Source organism: Amphibalanus amphitrite, unplaced genomic scaffold (assembly GCF_019059575.1).
Source record: "Amphibalanus amphitrite isolate SeventyFive unplaced genomic scaffold, NRLGWU_Aamphi_draft 001284F_arrow, whole genome shotgun sequence".
Taxonomy (NCBI): domain Eukaryota; kingdom Metazoa; phylum Arthropoda; class Thecostraca; order Balanomorpha; family Balanidae; genus Amphibalanus; species Amphibalanus amphitrite.
The window spans coordinates 23,634-42,500 of NW_024882777.1; the positions used below are offsets into that span (position 1 = coordinate 23,634).

Consider the following 18,867-nt stretch of genomic DNA (forward strand, 5'->3'; position numbering starts at 1 on the left):
ATCACATCATCACGAAGAACCAGACAAAATTTTTGCACATTCTTACACTATTTGACATCCTGAATCCAGATATGATGCTTTCATGTGGCGCAAATACAAGAAAAACGAATAATCAAACCCGTGCGTATTCGTATCAACGGCGCCACAATTGTAGATCAGACCTTTTCTGAACAAATGCCACCACAATTTTAATTGATAAGGGATTAAAATGGCATGAGCATCAACATCTTGATTTTTTCTAAAAGATAGCGATAACTGATAACTAATAACTTACCATTCATTTTGAAATCACGGCGGTAGGTACACCAACACATGGCACTGAAAACAGCAAAAGACGGAATGGCGGAATGTCGTATGGAGCCCTAAAACGCAGCTCGAATTGAGCCCGAAAAGGAAGACGAACTGATGCCGCTTTCGGGGCTAATGTACTTTGAGCCCGAAAAGGGCGCCTAACTGATCCCGATTTTAAAATCATACAGATTTGAGCCCTGTTTTGGCACTCATATGAGCCCTTATTCAAAAATGTTCTCAAAGTGTTTTCTGAGTGTATAATTAATGCTATATGTGACGGTTGAGCTCACTCCCTCTCCCAGTTGGTGCCAGGTTTATAAAGTGCACACCGGTCGCCGAGTACTGCCTACAATGTCATTCAGCCGAATCTGACCCGTTAGCTTCGTTGATGGATTGTAAAGACGGGTCGACCCGATGGAGACGATCTCATTGTCAACAGCCCAGGCTGACGCATGCCGTTTACTGGTCTTGTAGCTCGCATGCACTGCCAATTGGTGATCATGTGGCGGTCAAAGCTTGGGTCGCTGCCGACAGGATGTCAAAACCCGCGTGACTGGACGGACCGGGCGGGGCCGCTTCACTTCATTTGACAAAGGCATCAGTTAGGCAGTCTAATGCGCCGCAAACGATCGTAAAGGGAGATCAGCCTCCACCGCCAGTTGCCACCACCCTTGCCGCGGCATCGCACCGATTGAACCGAACCGCCCGCTCTCTATCGTCACGTGACGGTAGGCATTATCGGCTGCATAGAGCTGAGCGGCAACCGTTATACTGTCGTCTCGGTCCCGATCTCCCCCTGCAGCGTGTGGCTGGTTTTACTTAGTAACGGACGCCATTTAATTGCGTCCCAGAAAAGCTATTTCTGGCACCTAAAAGCTGACTCGCCCCAAAATTGGTCCTCAGCACCTATTTGGTGGATACCAGCACCAATCATGGAAAATGACCTTAATTAGCTGTTTCTGGCACCTATTCATCGGTACGCCTTACTCTTTTTTCTGAATCTGGCACCTAAATGCTGAGCGTAGCACCAATCTAGTAGAAAAAATGAACTACTGGCTGGTAGAATCATGTTGTTCTGGTATAATGACCCCTGGAGTCTAGCCTAAAGGTTGCCAGTGCAGCTACACTCTAAGACAGCCCCGTAGTGATCTCAGCATTGTATATGACGTTTAAGTAAGCAAATAATATTGATTTGTTTGAAAAAAACAATGTCATTTAAATATTTAAAAGTATTTATTTGTAATGCTTAAAGGGAAACATTTTTGTGAGTAATTGTCTCGATTTTGACCATTAAAACGGGTATTGTATTTTTTGACGTCATATAATAGCTCCAAAAAAGAAATGTAATGTTTTCATTCCGTTCAAGGCCGCTGAAGAAACGCGGGATCTTGCGTGGGACATTGTCCGTTGTTAGCCGCGCAGAGTTGTGCCGTGGTTGTGCCTTTTCATCCGTTTCTTACTTATGTCATATGTGTGCATGAAGCTTTGATTTTGTTTTTGGTTATTGTGTGGCCGGTCAGTCAAACGCCCCTGTAGAAACCGGATGCTGCGTTTGATCGAGATGGAGTCAGACGATGATTGCAGAAAGCTAATAATATTGAAAAGAGGGCCGGTTGCGTGGCATGTCTGTTCAGAGTTGACATTTTGCTTTACTCCAGTTTATGACCTGAGAGCCTGGCTGGAAGTGACGGATCCAAACTTTTCACGTTAAAATGGCTGAGGGTGCAATAATCTCTAGTCTCTTCTCTACATAGCGGGCTGGTATAGGAGCGTCTTGCTATGCTGCACCATAGCTGGCTAGTGATTTTCTTTTGGCTAGAAATAGCATTAATCATTATCTCCACTGGCGAAAATGGCACTTGACATCACCGAATGCAACGTTCATGTTGTTAGGATACATAAAATCAGGAAGATTACGCGAATTAGGTAAGCAAACGTGGAATAAAATAGGTGCTGGATGTTTTGGTTTTGGTGCTGAACCAGCAAAAAGCAAATACGGAGTTCAACTAGACGATCTGGCAACTTTAGGCTGTGTGGAAGCATTTAGGTGCCAGATTCAGATATTAGGGTCGAATAAGCATTTTGGGGCTGATCAGCAATTAGGTGCCAGAAACAGCTTTTTAGGGACCAGAAACAAATATTCCCCCTTAGTAACTATCGACGGCATATCTCCCCCAGCGTGTGGCTGATTTTACTTAGCAGCTATCGAAGGCAGGGCACGGTGGGCATCCCGAGAGACTCGCGCGATAGGGGAGCGGCGGATAAAGGGGAGAGAACCCGACCCAGCGAACAACAGCTTGTTTTTTGTTTTGTTGGGTTAGGCCCTTTCGGTCGACAAGACCATTGCAGAGCCGGAAGGATGATAGGAATTAGGGGGAGACATTGGTCTGGGCAGGCACCCTAGTGAGTCGCCGGGGCTGAGCCCGTCCAGAGGACAGGCCACCCAGCCCCAAGGCACTCACTGCACCCGGCTACGGGGTGCGCTCCCTCGGGAGCAGCGGTGCCGCTCCAAGGGAGCAGCCCGCATGAGATAAAGTTGCCTGTCCAGCCCGGTGGGGGGTTGTGGCGTGGAGGAGAAGGATTTCAGTATCCTGAGGATAGAAGCACGGATAGGTGGGAACAACAGCTGCCTATGCTCAGCACAGGGCAACAGCCCTTACATCGGAACGGCTCGGTGAGGGTCGCAAATTTAGTGAAGTAGCCATCGTATGATATATTATCATTTGGGCCCACCGCGCCGGCCAGAAAAGCTAAATGCACGGCTGGATCCTCCAATGATCACGGTCGGTGTCTACTTCAGCGGATCCGGTGGGGGGGGGGGGACATTAGGGCAAATGCACCTCGCAGTCCCAAAACGGCAAAAATTGCGTTTTTTTACAATTAGGGGAGAGCGGGGAGAGTTGTATCATGTCCAAGTTGTATCAGGGCTAATTGTGTCAAACTTATCCAATGGATGACGCTCGTGACACGACCAGCCGACGAGGTTTTCCGGGCGCCATCTTTCCCTGTTCTGTCGTGTGGCTGGGTGGACGCGTCTCGAGGTGAGAGCCGATTTTATGTTTTTTTTTAATGTCATTCTAAAAAAATAAGTTGCAACAAGATGTGTGTTTTGAGCATTTAGATGTGCACGAATTTGAAAGATCTCCGTAGCGGTGGTGAGGGTAGGTTCTAAGGCTGCGTGAGTGAAAATGGATTTCTCCAGCTGTCCGCTGTTTTTGAGCACGTGGATGTTTTTTTTCCAAGATGGCGGCGAGGTACATGTTGTATCAGAGCCGGGTGGGGTATGTTGTAACATGTATGTATGTATGTATGCATGGGTATGTTGCTTTTGATCGCGAAAGCTAAGCCCTGGCTCGCGTTTGTAGGTAGCTAGTCAATACTCGTTCCATTTCGGCACAATTGTTGTGTCGTGCTATGTAGCTAGGAATTTAGTAGTCTCTTCCATTTGTGAAATTGTATTTCTGTACACGGCAAAGCTGCGGTAAGGAGTTCTTCTTCCGGTAATACATCTCGATCGTGGACGTGTGCATCTGAACTCTGACAGAACATGGCGACGAAGATGTGAAATTACCTCACGAAGCACAAATCAAGTATCCAAATTGTTCTTGCTACGATTTGAGTGCTAAAATTTTTACGTGAGAACTTGCGGTGTCCACTTCATGGAAGGTATTTCAGCGCCTGCGGCGTTCCTGGCGCACCCGGGTCGTCCTCCCGTGGCGTTCAGGCAATGGCGGTTCGCCTTCGATACCTATCTGCTGGCGATCGGAGGCAGGGAGTTCTCCGCTGAACGTCAAAAAGCAGTATTGCTACACTGCCTTGGCCAGGAAGGTCAAAGAATATATCAGACTATCCCAGATATGGAAAGACTGGACGGTGAAACAGAACTGGATTTCACCATGCGGAAACTGGAAGGACATTTTGAACAGCAAGTGAATCCGATTGCTGAAAGATTCAAGTTCAGACAAAGGCGCCAAAGAGAAGGTGAGAGCACAGCAGATTTCGTAGCAGACCTTAGGGGTCTCGCTGCCAACTGTGCCTTTCGAGATATGGCAGACGAGATGATCAGAGACCAAGTGGTGGAGGCAACCATCCACGACAGGCTGAGGGAGAGATTCCTCCAGGACTCAAGACTGACACTCGCCTCAGTGCTGGCTGTGTCTGAGGCGTACGAACGCTCCAAGCAGGAGGCCCAGAGCATGGCAGGACCAGCCAACGCAGAAGAAGTCGCTGCCAACCATCTGCGGCAGAGGCAGGGACCAACAGCACAGCACAGGCGTCAGCAGGGGCAGCAGCACCGGACTCAGCCAGCGGTCGGGGCTCGTCCGAAGCAGGGCCCTGGCCAGCCGCAGCAGCAGCGGAGAGGACCTGGAGCTGGAGGTCAACCCAAAGGACAACCAGGGCCAGACTTCAAGTGCTTCTGCTGTGGTATGGCAGGTGACCATTACCCTCGTGACCCAGTGTGTCCTGCCAAGGGTAAGACCTGTCATAAGTGTGGCAAGAAAGATCACCTAGCCAGTGTCTGCAAAGGTCCTAGGTCAGTCAGGACAGTGTCCATAATGTCAATCAACTCAAAGCTCCCTAAGAGCACGAGCCTGACCAAAGAGGTAGAGCTAGGTGGAACATGTGTCAAGTTTCTGGTAGACACAGGCTCACCAGTTACACTTGTGCCTCACAGTGCGCTCGGTCAGGACACGGAGCTTCGTGCACCTGAGAAAAAGTTGTGTGGCTATGGGGGCTCGGAGCTGAATGTGCTGGGCATGACAGATGTGTACGTAACTCAACTAGGTAGACATGTGCCAGTGTATGTAGTGCCCAAAGGAACACCGATCATGGGACTGGATTTGATGGGGTTGCTAGGGGTAAATGTTGTCAATGGGGAAGTGTGCACCCTGAACCAAAAAACCTGCCCATCCAAACCTGCTATTGACGGATACGTCCACAGGGTTACAGTCGATCCGACCGTTCGGCCAGTCCAGCAGGCTCTGCGCAGGCTGCCCTTCTCAGTCCGAGATGAAGTGTCAAGCAAACTGGCAGAGATGGAGGCCGAGGGCATCATCGAACGGGTGCAGGCCAGTCCGTGGGTGTCGCCCATCGTGGTCGGCAGAAAGAGGACTGGCAAGGTGAGGTTGTGCCTAGACCTCAGACAGGTGAACAGGGCAGTGGTAACAGATGGGTACCCCTTGCCACACATGGACGAGTTGTTGCATGCCCTACAGGGTAGCAGCATCTACACCGTCCTGGACCTCAAGGATGCTTACCACCAGGTGGAGCTGCATCCCGACTCCAGAAACTTGACGGCTTTCATAACCCATGAGGGTTTGTTCAGGTACTGTCGGGTGCCAATGGGCCTTGCCTCCAGTGGTCCGTGCTTCCAGAGGATCATGGAGGACATGCTGAAAGGGATCCCAGGGGTGCTTGTGTACCTTGATGATGTGGTTGTTCACGGTGCCACAAAGGATGAACATGACCAAGCACTGAAGCAGGTGGAAGCTGTTTTCCAGGCACACCAGGTGCAGGTCAACCAAGAGAAGTGTCTGAGGGCCCAGACAGAGATCAGCTTCCTCGGGCTGAAGGTGTCGGCAGGCAAGCTGACAGTGGATCCAGAGCGGGTCAGGCCGCTGCTGGAGATGCCAGATCCGGCATCCCACAAGGAACTCCGATCACTCCTCGGCTCACTGGGCTTCTACGCCAGGTTCGTGCCTCAGTACACTGAGAAGACAGCCGTGCTAAGAGAAGCACTGGCTGCTGAGAACTGGTCATGGGGTGAGTCAGAGGCTAAGGCGGTGAGGGAACTGAAAGGGGAGGTGGCCAACTCAAGTAGTCTGGCACTGTTTGACCCTGCTCTACGCACGCTGGTGACCACTGATGCCTCAGACGTCGGCTGTGGTGCCTACCTCAGTCAGCTCAGAGCCGATGGTGAAGAAGTGGTAGTGGCCTACACTTCTAAAAAGTTCTCGAAGGCCGAGCTTAACTATTCAGTAGTTGAAAAGGAGGCGTTGGGGTGCGTGTACGCGGTCGAGAAGTGGCGTCCGTTCCTTTGGGGACGGCGGTTCACGCTCCGAACGGACAACCAGGCACTTACGAGTGTGTTTGGTCTCAAAGGTTCTAACAGAGTCGGTCGTCGTATCGCTCGTTGGGAAGCACGGCTGCTCGACTACTCGTTCGATATCGAGCACATACGGACGCAGGAGAACCCAGTGGCAGATGGTCTGTCTCGCATGCCGGTGACTGACGACCACTGGGATGATGATGATGCGGTCGAGGTTGCTGTCATCTCAGATCAGACAGGTGCAGTGACTGAAAGTGAACTGCGCCATGCTTCAGGTTCTGATGCGGTGCTGACGCAGGTTCGGGAAGCCCTCCAGACTGGACGCTGGAGTGGCCAGATGAAGTCAGACCAGGGAATGCGACCGTACTTCCAGGTGAGGTCTGAACTCTCGTGTCAGGGTGAACTGGTGTTCAGGGGCGACAGGTGCGTTGTCCCAGTGGCTCTGCGTGACCGACTCATGCAGCTGGCTCACGAGACCCATCCAGGGGTGGTGAGAACCAAACAGCGGCTCAGGGAGCGCTACTGGTGGCCGGGCATGGACGCGGCGATTGAGTCACTCCTGCATAACTGCGCGCTGTGCAGCTTGCATGGGAAGTCAGCCAAGCCGTGCAGGCCGCCGCTCCAGCGGGTAGCCATGCCGGCAGGCCCGTGGTCTAAGGTGGTCCTGGACGCTATCGGACCGCTGAAAGGACCAGCAGCTGAACGCTACGGGCTGGTGCTAGTAGACGGGTTCAGCAGGTGGCCGGAGGTGGCGTTCATGTCCGAAGTGACGTCATCCGCCGCGATCGAGTTCCTTCAGGCGGTGATTGGCAGAGAAGGCATTCCGCAGGAGCTGTTATGTGATAATGGGTCAATATTTACTTCACAGCAGTTCCAGGAGTTCTGCTCAGCTCAGGGAATCAAGCTGGTCCACAGCTCACCCTACTCTCCACAGACCTGCGGACTGGTGGAGAGGTTCAACCGGACGGTGAAGGACGCCATCGAGTCTGCTCGGATCTCAGGACAGTCACGGACTCAGTACGTCAGGGCATTCCTGCAGACATATCGGTCCACAGTCCATCCAGCGACTGGGGTGTCTCCGTTCAAGGCGATGCGTGGCCGTGATATGCGCACCAAGCTGGGGGTGCCGGGCGGAGCTGACGCTCACCCCTCGGGGGTTGACGGGGGGCAAATCAGATCACATTTCCAGGCGTACCAGGACCGGTACCTCGCCAGGAGCAATGAGCGAGCAGGAGAGCTGCCCAGCTGGAAGCTGGGAGACCGGGTGCGCGTGAGGGCTCCATTCGGCTGGAAACGGAAGTTTGGTCCTCCGCTCCGAATCACGGCACAGCTCGGGCCGGTGACCTATAGGCTGGCTGACGGCCAAAAGGTCCACGCTCGGCGTCTAGCAGCGGCTGCGGCGAAGACGGCTGGATTGGAGTCGACCGACGACGGTGAGGATATTTGGTATCCGGAGCAGGGACACGATCCTATCCCACCGCGCCTAACCGCGTCCAGTCCTACCCCACCGCAAACTCCAACCCCACGTGCTCTGGGGCGGGGCATGCGTGAGCGCCGTGAACCAAACCGCTACAGTCCGTGATAGGATCACGTACTCAAGTAGATAGTACTTTGTGTGTGCAGGGAACGTAGTAAGTGCAGTGCTGTGCGATCCGCGTAGGTGGCGCTGTGCTAATGACTAGGTGGCGCTGTGTGAACGAAAATTGCTTAGACTGCGACATGAGGCGGCAAACCTTGTGGGAGGGGAACGTGTTGTGTCGTGCTATGTAGCTAGGAATTTAGTAGTCTCTTCCATTTGTGAAATTGTATTTCTGTACACGGCAAAGCTGCGGTAAGGAGTTCTTCTTCCGGTAATACATCTCGATCGTGGACGTGTGCATCTGAACTCTGACAGAACAACAATGTGTTGGCTTCTTTGCTCTTAACGGGCCACTTTTGCGTCTAGTCTGTTGATGTTTCGTTCGTTAATCGTTTCGATGTTTCGTTCGGATTGACCTAAGTTTGGTCTAATAAAAGTGAAGCCTTTGAGCATATACATTGTATTAACCCCATTTAATGTTGTTGTTATGTTCAAAACCAGTAGCAAGCACACTCCCTGAAACGTGAAATAGTGATACAAATTACCCCACCATGTGATACAACTCACCTAAGCCATGGGGCAAGTTGTATCAAAAACATTGTTCTATTCGGCAGACCGTAGAAGAAAAACTGGTAGAGGTAGCGGAAAAGTTACTTCGGACAAAAAAGCAGAAGAATCAAGGAAGGAGATAGTATGGAAATAAATTTATCACGGATAGTTACGAGGTTATGGGTCTCGGAGTAAAAACTGATACAACCCACCCCACTCTCCCCTAAACGAAAACTTAACTTTCGTTAGGAAAAGTTTGTTTTAATGCAGGGGTGGTGATCTGTCAAAATTTCAGGGGGGGGGGGGGGGGAGTCCAGGCTGGGCAGATGGAGGCGGGCTGGATACTAGGTAGGTACCTACCATTGACTTAGGTACATACCTAGCAGTAATTCGTTTTCAGGGGGGGGGGGGGGGTTCTGACCCCCGGCCCCGACCCCCGAGATCTCCACCTCTGTTTTAATGGCACAGTGACAGCACTGCTGGAATAGAAATCCGATGAGTCTTTGGAATTTGGAGAAACTTTTTAGAGTATGCACTATGCCCCATGCCCAATGCCGTAAAATTCTTACGGGTATGCACCCGCAGCGTCGAAAACCGCCTTTCTGTATCCGCCAGTGGCCCAGTGTCGGCCGTGTCGGTGTCCCACCATACTCCATAGGCGGCGGAACGGGGAGGGCACCGGGGCACCGTGTCCCCCTTTGATTTTGACATTTCAACATTAGCCCTATGGGCGTTGCACTTGCACATGAAAAGAATGGGACCAAAAGTCGGCAGTGCCCTCCCCCCTTAATTGAAGGTGTTCCAACTTCCACCGCTACTGTGTCCAACCGTACAATGTACATACTCTTGAAAGTTGGATATGACCTCAGCTATAGCATTTGAGACGCTGGTTGTGAATGATATCGATTGCAGGCTATTTCTTTACTGTCACATAATTTTTCCATTGCTACCATATTGGTATTCGCTGCATATCTGGCGCAAGAAGACGAGCGCCATTTTCACGTGTTGTTCTTTTTGTTGCGTGGTGCTTTTTGTTTCTAGAAATTAATTTGAATTATATCAAGTGTTCCTCGCTGATTATTTTCAATCAAAACTGTATCGAGCAGAATATACAATGCTTTATTATCTTTGCTACTTGTAGAACATGACTGAGCTTGTTGAGACTTGAGAGCATCAGCATAGCTGCATACTTTGACCTGGGAGATGTGTTTTTCGCCTGGGATTTTTTCACTTGGGATAAAGAAGAATAGTCTTATGGTCATTCATAAATTGAAATAATTGAATTGCGGTTGACATTCAACAGACTTAACTAACAAATTCCAAATTTCAAATTGAAATTAAAATACTTATGGAGCATCAATGATTTCCATGTTGACATTTTTGCACCTTTTCAGGTTTATTTCCTTGTTTCGTTTCACAGTGTCTTGCACAACACAAACAAGCGTGATTCTTTTGACATTTGCTTATGTTCATATTATCTTCAGCTGTTTCGTCCTGTGAAAACTAATGAACATGGCCTCAAAGTTAAATGCTATTGTCCTGGATATTGAGGGGACAACAACTTCCATCAGCTTTGTGAAGGTTTGTATGGTGCATCATTGCTCAATGCTTATGCTTGTTTTATTGCTTGGGTATCAAATTCTACAATAACATGCTAAAAACATCTGACATGCTCAATGTCATTTGATGAGAAGTGTCAACCATAACATTTGTATGTGCCTGTTGCAGTTTGAAATTGTCATTGTTGACATTGAATGACTCTTGCAGGATATATTGTTTCCATATGCAAGGGAGCATCTAGATTCTTTTCTCGCTGAGCACTGGGGTTCAGAAGACTGTACAACCATCATCAACCTCCTAAGGGATCAGGTATGTAGAGAAATGTGCTGGTTAGGACATCATAGGTATATCTTGGTGCTATAGGCCAAATTACTTGATCTTTCACTTTGTTAGTCAACAACAGGTGAACTGATAGAAAGTGAATGGACATTGAACAATTCTATCCCATGCTTCCTCTGCCATCTGGAGGCAATTATTGAACTATCTAGCCTGCTGAATTGGCCTTGTCAGCCCATGATTCTTGACTCACAATGGATGTTTTTTAAGATTCAAGATTATTTGTTGGTTGTTTCTGGCGGGCAGATCTGATGTCTATTCGGATGTTGCACCACGGTTGCTGAATCGGAAATCGGTACCGCTAACCGCCAACCGGGCTAATGTCTGATCGGAATACGGGCAGCAGGTCTGTCTCGAGCGCCATCTGTGAATCTATTGTAGGCGACATCTATGTACTTTTCACTCCGGCTACCGGACCCCCAATGCGCCTGCCTTTGGGAAATCTTAGTCGTTCACCTCGATTTCATCGACACCATCGTTTGATTAGTCGGCTTATTACACAGTAAATGTATCGGTTGACGGATAAGCCGACTGTTTGTCTTTTGACAGGCGTCTGCCGACGGCGTGGCACTGCAAGCAGCTGAATCAGACCCTGCCCTGCTGCGAGAGGGTATCGGTCGGTACGTGCTGTCCCTGATGGATGCCGACCGTAAAGTCACTGCCCTGAAGCACCTTCAGGGACTCATCTGGAGAGCGGGATACCTTAACGGCCACATTATTGGACAGTGAGTTCCATTGGATCTGTATGTAACAACTGATTAGGAAGACTTCTAAACCGATGAAAATTAAAAACGAGGGCTTTTGCATGTTATGATGACTTACAGCGTAGCAACTAGGAAGTGGCAACTGCCTGCATCAATCTTTGATTGCATGCTGCATGTATTCCAACAATTTCCAAGCTTTCCTCGAAAAGTGATGTGACGATTTAGTGGTGATTATTGTTGCTTTTAACTTACACACTACTCGTCAAGTGAGCAAATGATCTGTAATGCCAAACAAAACATTTTAACGTGTTGGAAACGCCAATGAAGATATGTGCGGCACCGATAAAAGTTAAAACTTATGATTTTTTCCCCATGTGGATTAGTTTAATTCTTCTTTTATGCCTTTTTTGTTTTATTTTGCTTTCACTTCAAATTTTTCTTCCGTAGTGCAACTTTATCACATCAGATCATGAATTCATATGTTAGATGTGCTTTCCAGTCAGTCATATTCTACAGAATAAGAAATTCACACTTTTGAAAAGGATAGGCAGCTTCAACATCACCACGATGCGACCTCTCCTGGACCTAACTTACTTACCTTACTTAAGCTTTCCTTGTAAAGTAAAGTGGACTTCGGCTCTCAGCTTTCTGTTATCTCAAATGAGGTTACCTATAAGTTCCATCTATGTCGCATAACGTCGTGGCCAAATACTTGCCCAATTGACACTGCAAAATTGTAAGAAAGAACGTTATTTGATTTTTTTAGTTCGTATTTTTAGACTTAAATCGATTTATCGATGCCCTGGACTCCGCACTCGTATAAACATGGTCATGTAGGCCTGTAGTGGGTGCCTCATTTTGGGTGCATTGGAGATCCGGCCTGATCAGTCGCATATGCAATTGATGTTGCATGCAAAAATAGTCGCACAGACGTTCGAATGCTGACATGACCGTCGACTTCAGCAACGCACGTGTGTGTTTGGGAGCACATGCCGTCGACGTTTATCCAGCCGCGCTTTGGGTGGCCTGAACAGCGTCCGGAAGCAGCACAGTGAAGTTGCCGAGTGATGCATGCCGCTGACTGTCATCACATATCACAGGTGAGATCTAATAGTGGGCCGTTTTCCTGTTTTCCGCTTAAAATGCCAAGTATATAGATAAGTAAAAGTTTTATTTTTCACTTTCCCTTGAGAAAAACTCGCTAACCAAGTTTTGTTGAATCATGCACGATTACATGACATAGTTTTTATAGTTGTGTTGATGCATCGCATGTATAAGTGGTTTTGCAATAACGTTTATCGAAACAGTTAAGTAAGGTAGGTATGACCTTCAATGGAAAGCCATGACATAGTTAAGGGATTCGCCAGCTCAGCCTTGTGTTCGAGGACTCAAGAACAGACTTCTGTACAACGACACTGCAAGTGCGCTAATCGCCATTTGACTTTGCATTGTGAACATACTGCTGATGTATCATCTCCGTATGATGCCCTTATCCGACTCACCTCATCAACGCGCATTCTGCAAGTACTGTAAGCTGACCTAATCGAAAGCCGATGATCCTCAAATCCTGCCCGGCCCATTTGCAGTGTCTATGAAGATGTGCCTGCAGCACTGGAGCAATGGAACCGACAGGATATCTCTGTGTGGATCTATTCGTCGGGCAGCATCGCCGCCCAGAAGCTGCTCTTTGGCCACACAGAACACGGTTCGCTGTTGAAGGTTAGTATTTGTTGAAACGGTTCTGGTCAGTGACTTCATGCAACATTTTTACACTTATACTTCCTTTCATTCATGTTTTCTTGTATATGGTTTAATTAACAGTGCGGGACGGGAGCACTGCTAAACATGAAAAAAACATTTTTTTCGCAGTTGCAATGAGATAAACCAGTGCTAACATAATATATTGTGCATGAGTCACTAATGTTTTGGTGTCTGTAAATCGTTTTCAGCACTTCAGTGGTCACTTTGACACGACCACCGGGCCAAAGACTGAAGTGGAGAGCTACCGCAAGATTGCAGCCGCCATTGGCAGCAGTCCAGAACAGATTCTGTTCGTCACCGACATTTTAAAAGGTATCTGCTTTGTCTGATGTGTCTGACAGACTAAATTGATTTCAGTGACAGCTTTTTGGTGATCCCCGTCAGGAAGATGGCATACAAAAACGAAGAAAAGAATAGTGGACAACAGATCGATATCTGTTTTGTTTTGATGATATCCGTTCGTTTTATGGTTTGTGTTTGACAAAAACCGCTCATGTATTGCTCAGACCTAATATTCATTACCATTTAGCAAAGCTTCATTTTCGTCAATATAGTACAATGCACATTAAAAATCATATAATGGGACCTTAATTTCTTCTTTAATGTCTGGTGAAAATCTTATGCTAGCATGTCGCAGAAGTTGCCCCTGAATGCCATAAGGAGCTCTCGTCCATAATTCCGACTTGAGTTGAGAGTGCTTTGGATGTGACTTTCGAACAGCCGTATGCTAGCTGTCTTTTACATCGGTAGGAGATCAGTTGATTCACTTTGTTGCCGAAAAGCTGTAAGTCTGTAAGCCCTGTTCTATACTGCATTTTGTCGACGTCTTGCAGAAGCTGTGGCGGCGAGGGAGGCCGGCATGAGAGTCAATCTGGCCATCAGGCCGGGGAACGCCGAACTGAGCGAGGCCGATCGACAGCAGTATACCACCATCACGGACTTCAGCCAGATCTCCGTCTGAATGCCAGTAGTGGGTGAATCATTCTGAGTATGGTGCGTGCTCTGTCATGACCAGTGGCCATCATTCCTTGTTATCAAAGTGATACTCATACGGGGCTAGGCGTAGTATGGCTCAATAATGATAGTAAGTGCATTATAATCAGGGGCCCAGGGCATCGGCAAATGGGTACAGACAAAAGATGTGTCACAATGACAGTCTTCCGTGACATTTGCGATCATCAGTGACGTTGAACCGTTATTGGCTGGTCCCATTTGCTTTTATACCAGACCCAATATAAAACACGCATAAAAGCATGTAATTTTGGCGAAGGATGAGGGCACGCATTTTATATATACGGCATTACTCAATTATTGGAGAATTTAAGTTAGAGCTCACGAAGCACTTGTATGTATGTATGTATATGTATGTATTGACGTAGGCAGACACTCCACATACACTGTGGCTATTCCGTGTCTAAAGTCATTGCGAGTAAAAAAAAAAAACATACGTCAGGGTAAAAGACAATAAAAAGTCAAATCACACACCTATACATATACCAGACACTCGCCACGCACACAGACACACACACTCCATATGCAACCACACTACCGTCAATCACAGCCACTCGTCAGTCAATCAGAAGAACGCCTTCACTGCTCTCTTGAAACTGCCGGGATCGAGGTCTAAAAGGGCAGCTGGCAGCTGGTTTAAAAGCGCGGTCGCTTGGTATGAAAAGGCACGCTGCCCAGCCGCAGTGCGTGTAACCGGTGGCCGTAGGCGGCGGTCGTTCCGGGTGGTGCGGTCACCACTGGCCCGCGACCCCGCGTTCGTGGTGAACAGCGAGGCGAGGACGGTCGGCTCACCGCGCGCAATGGCACCGCGCGCGACGGTCACCGCTGCGACCCGGTACATGTCAGAGGCCGATGTGAGGTGCAGGTCATCCCGCGCGCGAGACACGTGGTCGTACTTTTTGAGGCCGGTAATAACTCTTGTAGCGAAGTTAATAATTTTGAGAAGTCTGGTACAGTTGTCGGCAGAACAGTTTCCGTAAACGGATATGCAGTATCTCACGCGCGAGATGACCAACCCCTCAACAATAGTTTTCAGTGCGTGCTGCGGGAGGAAATGCCTCAAGTGGCGGAGACCGATCAGGAGGCCGGTACAGTGGCGAACCACGTCACTGACGTGTGCGTCCCAACTCAAGTGACGGTCAAATACAATTATCTTGCCTTATTTTGCCTTGTACAATTGTACAGTCCACAGCAGAAGTAATGTGTGGTTTCAGTCATGGGTATGTTCTGCTTCTGAAGCCTAGGAACGATTAGCCAAACTGCAACGAGACTTTAAATGTAGCTTACACGTATCTTCACCCTTGCAGCTACAACTTTATCTATTGACGTCTTCTTTTCAATCAGTCCGCATTTTAAAAATCGTCGGTCGAAGCCATCCGTTGAGATTGGTAAAACCACACATTACTTTAGCGGTGGGCTGTACATGCGTGGAGTGTTCATACGGGATGCTTTAGGCCTTAGGGCTATCTTCAAGCAAATCGTTAACGTACGGTGTGTGGTATTTAACGTGGTGCAGCATCTCAGTGGCGCGATGGGGTTTGAGTAGCTTCTCGCGTCAGAAGAAGAGAGAAAAAAGTCTGATTTGCATTCACGATTTCACGTTTATTCCGAAACGGAATACAAATATTTACAATAGTACAAAACACGATATAAATCTGGATGTTGGATGATTTGAAATCGCGTCCCCCGACGCGAGTGGGTGTGATCACGAACCGCCGGCCGCAGGCGGTCTCTCTGAGCGAGCTGAGCAGCCCGAGGACCTCCTGAAGAGGAGCGGTCGGCAGGCACACCGCCGCCCAATCTCTAACTCTACCGGCCTTTGATTCGAGCTCTGCCGACGGCACAGCGAGAGGCGATGAAGACGCAGACATTATGACATTTCCCCAAGACATGGCTGAGACAGAAGTATGCGCAGCTCTTATGATCGGCCTCGAGGGGCGGACCCAATAGCGATAGATACACATCTGATGAACTTCTCCCTCCCGGAAAGGAATCATGCAATCTGAAACGGTGACCCTACGCGCTTAACGGCTGGACAGTCGCACTGCTAAATAAATACATAATGGCGATGACACCCAGACTTCTGTCTGCGACACGAAGAGTACAACACGTAACACTAAAACTCACTTAGCAAAATAGCTCGGTCGCCAATACAATCCCCGTAGTCGTGACTTTCATATTTTTAGCTCAAGTCATTGGCACACTGGATGCTCAAATATTGATTAGCAATCTCAGACATTTGTGGCAATAAAAATGAGTTTGAGTCGACATAACGTATGGCCAAACTGTGCCTCACTGAAACTGCAACACTTGAGAAACTTATAGAAAATTTCAGCAAATTGAGTGCCACTGCTGACTATTGCGACGTTATGAACATGTTGACTCTAAGGCCACGCCTATCATGAGTCTTAATATATTCCGCATTGGATGATCATGAGTCGAATAGCTTGAGGAGCGGCTGCCAGCGCTGAACACGTCTAACCACTACATCGCAACGTCATTTGTGAGCACCGTCGGATCGAGCCTATTTGAGCGACCTGTCATGATTGTGTGCGCTCGATGACACTTGTGACGACTGGATAATGTCCGCTGGAATGGGTCCGCCGCCCCAGTCCGATACCCGCCTCCCCACCGCGTGCGCTCGTGCGCGAGCCGATTTGTACTATCCGGTTTGACACTGCCATGCGGAGGCGCGTTTGAGCGAGCGACGCGACAGCGGCGCCGCCGAGCGGTCGACCCAGGTACTCCAATATCACAGCTGCGGCGCCAGGTGGCGCGGGCGGCGCTACAGCGCCAGCAGGGAGACCGTGTCGGCCGGCGGCGGCGACAGGTCGTCTCGTCGCTCGGGCACCGATCGCAGCACGTCGTCTGCGGAGAGTGGCGGCAGCGGCCAGTGCGGTGTCGGCGGCGCCGGGTCGCAGGGCAGCAGCTCCATGTCCGGCTGGCTGCCCAGGCTCAGCACAGAGCCCCAGTTGATCTCGTCAGAGGGCGGCGGCGGCAGCGGCGCCGGCGGGGGCGGTGTCGGCGGCGCCGGCGGCGGAGAGTGCACCGGCGGCGGGTCCAGCGTTAGAGGACCGCTGTCGAACTGGTGCGGGTTGAAGGCAGCCGCCAGAGTGAGGCCCTCCTGTTCCAACTCCCTCTCGATGTGCCTCATCGTGTTGAAGAGCAGCACTGACTTCCTCAGGAGCGGGTCCATGGTGCGCCGATGCCGGCTGAGCTTTATCAGCGTGGCATGCAGCGCGGTGAACCTCTGGTACCGGTAGAACTGCGAGCGCTCTCGCCGCGCCGGCACCGCACCCAGCTGGATGTAGCTCTTACCGTCGCACTCGACGGTCTGATTCTGCGGCCGCTGGTAGCCGGAATCGGCGTACCACCCTCCGAAGCCTGTACCCTGGCCGGGGGCGCGGCCCAGCTCACAGGCCGGCTCCGGCTCGGCGGCGAACCCCGACCGCTTGTCGGAGAGCAGGCACGAGGCGAGGATGCTGCCCTGGTAGCCCTTCTCGGCTTCCTCCTCCTCCTCCTCCTCTTCGTCCTCGGACTCGTCCTCGCTGGCCTCGGAGGACGACTCGTGCGGCGAGGGCGGCGGCGTCTCCTCCGTCCAGCCGCCCGGCCGGATCCTCTTGATGAGCTGCTCGGCGGCGTACTCGGGCGGCCGCTTCTCGCCCGTCTCGGGAACCTCAGACATCACGTGACCCATCACATCCACCTGTGGAAGGAGTCAGGAGGTCAGAAGCGGGGCCACACCATCTATGCGTCGATATAGTTTGACGAGTCAATGGGCGATTCGTTATGTATACGGCCATCGTTCATCATTAGTGGACCACAATTCTGAAAAGAGGCACATCTTTGTGTCAGATTTACTTCTTGCAGTCTAGCAGGGACACTCATATGCACCGGTGATGTCTCACATACACAACCGCCAGACTGGCTTCACGAGCATTCGTTTCCAAACTAGCGCCGCCCTGCTGGCTATTCCCCGGACTCGGCGTTCATTACTCCGCCACCAGGTGGCCGGGAGCGTGCGGCCGACTGGCCGCCGTGTCCCACTAACGTTCAGCGGCGGCAGCGGATCGAGCGGCGCGGGGCCGTAGAAAGCAGTCCGTGCAGCGGTGCGCGAGGTCCGACCGAGGCCAGCCCTGGCGGCCGGTGCCGCGCCAGTGCCGCCGCACTAAGGTCGGCGCCATGGAAAACCGACTTTGCTGGGCGAAACATGCAAAGTAAAGCCAAATATCCCAGCCCAAATAGTTGTAATTATATTTTCCATTTTAATTTTTATTTTTATTTATATATTTTGAATTTATCGCACTATATTTAATTGAAAAATATCAGTATTTTGAAGGACAAAACAGATAACTCGGATGTCCCATTGATCTGTCTTTGTTTTTACAATTGAAAGAATCAATAAGAACGACTATCACATCGAGGCTCTTACTACCGCGTACCGCCTCAAGTCAGTCGCCTCATGTCATTCTGGGCTATTGCGTTGCACCGGACACGATTAATTTTATTCACGCATAGCTTATGTGGTGGGCGTGCATATCTATCAATGAGTTAATTTTGTCGAAGGAGATAAATTTGCACTGTGCAATTGCATAATGTTTTCGTAAGGCAAGCACGCATGCATATGACAGTTTGAATAGATAGCATTTAAAAGGAAAAGGCCAAAACATAAACTTAAGAAGCTAGCGTAAAAAACAAAAACAAAAGATACGCCCGACTTGGTACTGACCACATGGCATGTCTTTACTGAACTGAAAAGAGGTGAGCAACTGCGCAGCAAGCTCTACTTAGTTTATTTTCTCACCAGTTTCGAGATCGTTTCACTTATGAGGGAAGCTCGTTGAACAGAAGGAGATCAGTAGGTAATTCGCTGGTCCGGAGATTTTGTGGAGGTCGAGAGGACATGTATCTGACTCGTGCGGACGGACAGCACACAAAGAAAATGACTCGTGGGCGGCTGTGATGATCGAGAACCATATCAGAGGTCTGGAGAAGGGCTGACACCGTGGCTGCCCACTTCGACAAAG

General features: G+C 49.8%; 2 protein-coding genes across 4 annotated transcripts in view; one reads left to right on the forward strand and one right to left on the reverse strand.

The window, feature by feature from the left end:
* The first annotated feature begins 9,484 nt into the window (after window positions 1-9,484).
* Window positions 9,485-18,867, forward strand: part of LOC122371846 (organic solute transporter subunit alpha-like) — a 31,339-nt gene continuing 21,956 nt past the window's right edge. The window contains exons 1-4 of one of the 3 annotated variants that reach the window (XM_043348580.1): window positions 9,485-9,531; window positions 9,863-10,049; window positions 10,236-10,337; window positions 10,914-11,089. The gene's annotated coding sequence lies outside the window, so the exon portion shown is untranslated. Of the gene's footprint in view, window positions 9,532-9,672; window positions 10,050-10,235; window positions 10,338-10,913; window positions 11,090-18,867 lie in introns of those variants that run through there. The other 2 variants (XM_043348579.1, XM_043348581.1) reach the window with 2 other exon arrangements.
* Window positions 15,422-18,867, reverse strand: part of LOC122371847 — a 14,899-nt gene continuing 11,453 nt past the window's right edge. Inside the window, exon 2 of the mRNA XM_043348582.1 lies at window positions 15,422-17,546. Coding sequence (XP_043204517.1) covers window positions 16,626-17,546 — 921 coding nt within the window. The 3' untranslated portion in view covers window positions 15,422-16,625. The remainder of the gene's footprint in view (window positions 17,547-18,867) is intronic.